Source organism: Phalaenopsis equestris, unplaced genomic scaffold (assembly GCF_001263595.1).
Source record: "Phalaenopsis equestris unplaced genomic scaffold, ASM126359v1 Scaffold000676, whole genome shotgun sequence".
In the NCBI taxonomy this organism is placed as follows: Eukaryota; Viridiplantae; Streptophyta; class Magnoliopsida; order Asparagales; family Orchidaceae; genus Phalaenopsis; species Phalaenopsis equestris.
Window position 1 is genome coordinate 895 of NW_018165116.1, and position 7,253 is coordinate 8,147.

Consider the following 7,253-nt stretch of genomic DNA (forward strand, 5'->3'; position numbering starts at 1 on the left):
AAAATTTGAAAATACCCTTTAGCGTCCTTCAACCATAATCCTAACAAGGCAAGAATGTGGTAGAACCAATTGAAAAAGAACATGGCAGACCGACTACATTGGTTGCTAATATAAATCCAGTTGCTACGACTATTGATTTTTAGATCATCGAGGTAATATAGGAAGACTGAACTAGAGGGGATGAAAGTACAAGTGGCAATGTTGGGGTACAACACAAACAAGTAATTCCAGCCATGTTTGGGTTGAGAAAATTAGTAAAAGTGATTTTAAGGACACAAAAAGAAGACGTCGACGATGAGAAAAAACGATTAGATGTTATTTAATGTTTTGAAGAGGAGTCGAAGAATAAATTGTTTGGAAACCATCGGAAAGGAGCCGAGACACGTCTCTAAATGAAGAAAACTTTTCAAGGTCATTTATGAAAGCAATCTCAATGAGAGTAGAAAAGACAGAAGAAACTAACTGGATGAAAGCAGTCCGCACGAGGGCTTTCCGCGGGGAGTTTCCAATGGAGAAGAATGAACTTGAAGATAGGAGTCAAGGCTCGTAAACAAAATGAAGTTTGGAAGAAGATGATTATACAGTGGTCAAAGAGTTTCTTTATGATAGGGGCTTGTATTTCATGATTAAATTTTTTGAAAATTAGTTACTGATAAATCATGAAAAAATATGTCAAATATGTCAAATCATTTTAACGTATTTGTCTAAACTGAAGCACATAATACGTCGGATTTTAGCGGCAAATGGATTCTATAAATTAGTATTTATGGAATTTACTCGTAATTAGATTTTATTTTCTATAAACAATCTTAATAGTAGCAGATATAATGATTATAATTTTAAGAATATCATGATTATTATAATATTTTATATTAAAAGAAGTTAGAAGTAATAAAGTTAAAAACAACACAAAAAACTTTCTAGTCAAACAATAGCTGCATTTTATGGACTGCAAACTTTATACAATCGCATCTTGTTATTTTAAAAGGAACTCTTAAAAAAGAAATACACAAAAAACTTTCTAGTCAAACAATAGCTGCATTCTATGGGCTGCAAACTTTATACAATCGCATCTTGTTATTTTAGAAGGAACTCTTAAAAAGCGACTCCAACAAGAGAAAATTTTGTGTAAGTCGTCTGCTGCAAATCACATAGGGACGACAGACTTGATACACCGATAAGATATTTTTTTTTTACCGATGTATCGCGACTCCAACAAGAGAAAATTTTGTGTAAGTCGTCTACTGCAAATCACATAGGGACGACAGACGTGATACATATGTCGTCCTCACATAGCTGAGAAATTATTACGTCCAGACTTCGGATGTAGATATACATCTGCAGTTGTCCTCACATAGCTGAGAAATTATTACGTCCAGACTCTGGATGTAGATATACGTCTGGAGTTCAATGAATCACCTCCATGTGTAAAAAAAAAAAAAAAAAAAAAAACTAGTTTTCTTGTGATCCGACACTGTAACACAGAGGAATATTCCTACTTTGTTATTCCACATTATTCAGACATTATTGTGGTGTATTGATGTGTTATTATAATATTATGAATATTCTCAAAACACAAAAATACATGAATACCACAATAATAATACTTGAATAACGTGAAATAACAAGGGTGAATATTCTCATATGCTAAAATGAATTTTTTTTTACTTTTCTATCGGTTTCACCTGATATGATTTCATTGAACTCTGGATATATCTCTAGGTCGGGATTCCATATGCATCAATTTTTAGACAAAGCTAGCTTATAAGCAAAATTATATGGGCCGGCCTCAACCCTACTATCCGTTCTATTTAAAAAAACTTAAAAAAAAAAAAAAAATATTATTATAATCTTGTCTTGAACGGTGTTCCCAACTAAATGGTCTCTGAATTCTGCAGATAGACGGCGGCAATTGCATTCCTGTTTCTATTCGTTGAGCGCCATATGGAAGGCCAAGAAGCTTCTGCAGTCGGTACTCTGCTTCTCCTTGTCTCTTCTCTCCGATTCTTCTTAACGAGACTCTTTTTTGAAACGATCGGTAGTAGTGGGGGAAGCGGATTGAGAGATAGTGTGTGAGTGAGTTGACTGAAATGCTGAAGCAGAGGGGAATCGGAGGCGCAGAGAAACGGGTCTCATCGAAGTGGATCATTTTGCTTTGTCTTGCGAGCTTCGGGCTCGGAATGCTGTTCACGGACAGGTGGATGATCCATCTTTTTGCTTGAGAAACAGAAAATTAAAGGATTTTATAGTGTTGGGTGATCGGAAGGGGTTTCTTCTGAAACAATGGTTATTTTTACTTAAAAGCATCCTTTTCGGGAGCAGTTCATGGTAGTCTAATTAAGCAACTTTTGGTTTGGGTAGGCTCTGGCCCATTGCAGATTCGAACAGGAAGATCTTCAGGCAGCGGCTGAAGGAACAGGAGCTTCGCGTCCTCTCCGAAGATTGCGCAACTGAAACTGTAATAACTTAGCAGATTCCGCCAGCGTTGCTGTTTTTCAGGTTTTTTCTTCTGATATTAACTGTAATTTGCTACCTTGACAAAAGAAACTTGGCCACCAGCATGATGTGATGGGAGAGGTAACGAAGACTCATGAAGCCATACAGTGAGTTTAGATATTCCAAGCAAGTTGATTTGATTTATATTTGAATTGGTTTGATGCTTGTTGTTATTTGATAACTCAAAAATTGATTCATGTCAGATCTCTGGATAAGGCCATAACAACGCTTGAAATGGAGTTGGCTGCAACAAGAAGCTCTCATGAGCTTTTGGGTCTGGAGGGTTCTCCTACCGTTAGAAAATCCAATGAGGCAAAAAAGAAGGCGTTCATTGTTATTGGGATCAATACTGCATTTAGCAGTAGGAAGAGGCGTGATTCCATCAGAGGGACTTGGATGCCTCAAGGTTATCTTTACTGTTTGAAATCTATAGAAATTGGTCATTTTGTGCTTGTGCTCTGCTTTTAGCTTACATGAATTCATGATTACAGTTTTCGGCCAGCTATTTCATAGTTGATTTGTTCTGTTCTTCAACCGTGAAGGTTCACATGACATGATTATGTTCTTGCAGTCTTAGTATGAATCTTTTTTTTGTAACTGTGACTATCCTTACTCATGAAATTTTAATGCAGCTTTGGTTGCGATTATTTCTTTCTAGTTTCTTGGTTTAGTTTTGAAAGTCAGTTAATGCAATGAACATAAGTCATGCATCCTTAGTGTATTGCCTTGTAAGAGTCCATTAGGGTATAAGATGGAAATCGTTATTCTATGCTATTTTTCTTACATAAGGTCTTGTCATGAATTATGTAGATTTGATTTGTGTTCATTGTCTCTTGTAATTTAAACATTGTTGCACATGATTCTTGTTTCCATTGTCACTGAAGCAGCACACCCATATATTGCTATTTTACACCGACAAAAAAATTACTAATTTATTTTTAAGGTGATTTAGAAGTGTTAGTTTCCTACTTCAAGATCTGATTTAGAAGAATTCTGCCTGATTGTGATGCCTTGGACGAGATCTTTGGCCATATTTGAGTCAATAAATTATACTGGTAAAAATGTGATGATTGTACTCTCTTCAGACTCCTGATATATTCATATGGCTTTCAGCTATTTAGTCTACACATCAGGGATCTATAGTGAATTCTAGGTGTAGTCAAATCTTCTTGAACGGGCCATCTACCATTTTTGTTTATGACAATTTGTTTGATATCAAATGACTTTCTATAATTGGTATACAAAATAATAAGGGATAAATAATTTTTCACTCTTTCATTATCTTTCTTGCTTGCACTCCATCTCTCTGTTCATTTATGGAGTTCTATAGTTTTTGTTTCTTTTTGAACTAATATGGTTGCTTAACATACTTCTTTAACTATTGTTTTATATTCGATACCCTTTGTTTTCATCACATCATTGGTTGGTGATGCTTTGTTGCACTGGTTTTAAAGTAATACTTTGTGCTATCCTTCTAGAATTAGCATTCGTAACAAAGTATTCCTGAAGGTAGAGGTTATATGAGCTAAATTATTTTAGTAAATTTGTTGCGAGCATATGTAAACCAGTTTCACATTGCCCTGGTTGAAATACATGCCCCAATTTTCTAATGAGAATGCTGCCAAGTACAGTATAGAGTTTGCTATTCGGAAAAATAAAGATAAAAGAAAAATAATCATCTTTTCACGTTGTGTAGATTGATTCTCTGTAACTGTTTTGATTCATCTTCTACCATCAATATTAGGCTTGAATTTGAATATTTTCTTTTTATTTAGGTGAAAAGCTTCAACAACTAGAACGCGAAAATGGGATTGTGATCCGCTTTATGATTGGCCACAGGTTAGTTAATTTGGTTGATTTATTTTACAAATAAGTTTAAACAATTTTATGATATCTCTGATTCTGTAACATCCAATATTCTTATTTTAATTTTAATATTGCATTTAACCATGCTTACCCTCTAGTGAACTCTGCCATATCCTTTAATAGACCAGTAATATCTTGCTGGAGAATTATTTTATTGTATTCTATAATGTTAAGGTTTTGATAAACCTGACATATATAGTCTAGAGATGATTATGATGAGTGATCGAGCACAATTTTATGTTTTATTTTATACATAGTATGTCTCTTTTTTTATATCATCTCCAAAGTAGGATTCTTTGACCAATGTTGATAAAGCTCTCTTATCAAAATGTATAATAGTTTTTTTAGTTATTTCCTATTTTGATAGCTTAACGCTGGACCAATTTCTATGAGTAGAAACTAATGGTTTTGTAGGTTGTTGAAGTGTCAGACCATAAATTTGTTTTATTGGAAAAGCTTTTAGATGTATATGTAAAAACTTAGATGCATTACTTGTGCACCCTTTAATTCCCTTGACTCCTATATGATTCATGAGAACGCACATGCATATGAATGTGATTGTGTTTTTTTTTCAAACTAAAAAGATGAATGTATGTGGGCGATGTGTTCTGCATTCCTAAAAACCTTATAAAGCATCAACTCATCCCTCTTATACAAACACCATGGTGATACTAAAGTCAAAATTTTTTTTCATCCGTAAATAGGAATTGGAAGACCATCCTTTGCAGATGTTATGCATAAATGTGCATGTCTTCAAAATCCCTGAAGTAAATATATATAGAATACTACTTTGAAAAACTTAGGTTGGACAACGGGATCCCACAATCATTCATAGTATCACCTCAAACTGTTATGATTTGAATTGACTATTATTTTGCTTATTAGTGGGAACCGATAATTGCGATTTGTCCAAAGCATGTGCAATACCTAATGCAACACTTATTAGAAAATGCATGGAGCATAAAGTTGGCTTGAATACTGTTACTATAGGAATTTAACATAATTGTGTCAGATAGGTCAGATGCAAATCAGACGTAAATCTAACGATATTTAAAGGTTAACGTCGGATTTGCGTCTAATTTTTTCCAACGTTGAATTGGAAGTTGATAATTTTATTTCCGTCTAATTTACGTCAAAATATTCTAATGCAAATAATTTGCATAGATTGTTGTGTCATATTAGTGTTGGATTTATTTATATGTGACGTGCGTCTAAATTTGCGTCTGAAAATATCCAATGAAAAATCTTAGCTACGGATTACCGTCTCATTTGCTTCGAAAAATATCGTAGAATGACGAAAAATTATTATAGATGTAGCATCATATTTTGCGTTCGAAAACGGACGCAAATCCAACACGAACCTGTAACATAAAAAAATAATTTAGAATATCAGTTGCATATTCTTAACCTAGACAATCACACATTATACATAACAAACCACATTAAATATAGTCATATCGCAAATCAAATTTCTAAACAATATCATTAATAAAAGGAATATAATGTCACAAACCGTCCCAAATCATAATAGTAAAGTTAATTCAAAAAATTTCACAACAAATGTTTAATATAATATTTATAAATAAAAGAAAAAAAAAATACTCATTATCTCCATCATCGTCCTCTTGCACGAATATCATCGGTTGCTTGTCTCGGCTATCTGCTAATGTCTCCTCCATGCACGCTATAGAGTCATCCACTCTATGTTGATCTTTTAGCATTAACTCGTGCAACTGACGTATCTCTTCATTCATTGTAGCTACCTGCCTGCAAAAGGTCTTCGATTTTGCTGTGAGGAGCTCGGGGAACTAAGACTGGGACCACGGGAGAGCTTAGTCTCGAAGGCTATGCCCTTTTGCTCCAAGACCATAAACCCTCATTTTATTCCTCCCTGTCGCTTGGTTCCAAACCTCGTACTTGGACTGCGCAATGGTAGACTGACTGCCACTACTGCTGGCGTCAGCTTGAGCCTAAGTGGCCAAGTGCCTCTCCTGGAGCTGCCCGAACTCCTGCATAATAAAAACCAACATTTAATTGACACTTTCAACAATTAGAGTCAAAATAAGCTTTTAATCCAAGGTTTTTAACTTACAGCGACTCACTGAGAATGCTTCGAGACTCACTGCATAGTTCCCGAACGGTAACGAGTTCGGACATGCAGCTCCGCAACAGAGGGAGCACGACTCAACTCCTTGGCCTGTGTAGAATGCAAAAATGGTTTGCCCTAAATTATTACTTCAAAAATTAAATTAATGCTTAAATATTTAAAAAATCTCACCAGCCTTCTACAGTGCTTCGTATGGGGGACTAATCCGCCAAGGTCGAGCACAGCTCCATTGGCCCTCTTTGTGGCACATTTCACCTGTTTCGTCTGCCTCCTCTAATAATAAGGAGAAGCAAAGCTACAGTTAACTGACCCCAAAGCCCCTCACCAATCTAGGCAGGCCGCTCGCCCCTCCGGCGGGCTGTCATGAACATGTTGGCAAGACTATGCCTGCACTGAATCTCGAAGATTCGGCAGATCTGGTGGTGGTGCTTTGAGAGCGAGGCAAAGGATCTCTGCAACGAAAAAAATAATTCATGTGTTAGTATAAAAAATTAAATAAAAGTTACAAAACTGATTCAAATTGCATGGTTGTACCTCAAACTTCCTGAACCGCATGTCCTGAGTGGTTACAAGTATCTGCTTCTACGACAGATTAGGCTCATCGAACCTGCTTCTGATAATCTTTGTGATGCAGTGATAGCCAGCTTATGGGGAATGATTCTGCTTAAGAAAGAAATTAGTTACGAAAAAAACATATGACATGAAGAATAGAAATAATACACTGTTAAAAATAACTTACGAGTCTCCTTATGGCAGTAAGTGTACCCTCGAGGGGGGGGGGGGG

The 7,253-nt window shown here is 35.6% G+C and overlaps 1 protein-coding gene across 2 annotated transcripts in view; it reads left to right on the plus strand.

The window, feature by feature from the left end:
- The first annotated feature begins 1,893 nt into the window (after positions 1 to 1,893).
- The window catches only part of LOC110030223 (beta-1,3-galactosyltransferase 7-like), a 30,889-nt gene continuing 25,529 nt past the window's right edge, over positions 1,894 to 7,253 (plus strand). The window contains exons 1-5 of one of the 2 annotated variants that reach the window (XM_020732832.1): positions 1,894 to 2,197; positions 2,362 to 2,458; positions 2,542 to 2,603; positions 2,700 to 2,902; positions 4,272 to 4,335. In XM_020732832.1, coding sequence (XP_020588491.1) covers positions 2,091 to 2,197; positions 2,362 to 2,458; positions 2,542 to 2,603; positions 2,700 to 2,902; positions 4,272 to 4,335 — 533 coding nt within the window. In that variant the 5' untranslated portion in view covers positions 1,894 to 2,090. The remainder of the gene's footprint in view (positions 2,198 to 2,361; positions 2,459 to 2,541; positions 2,604 to 2,699; positions 2,903 to 4,271; positions 4,336 to 7,253) is intronic. The other variant, XM_020732833.1, reaches the window with a different exon arrangement.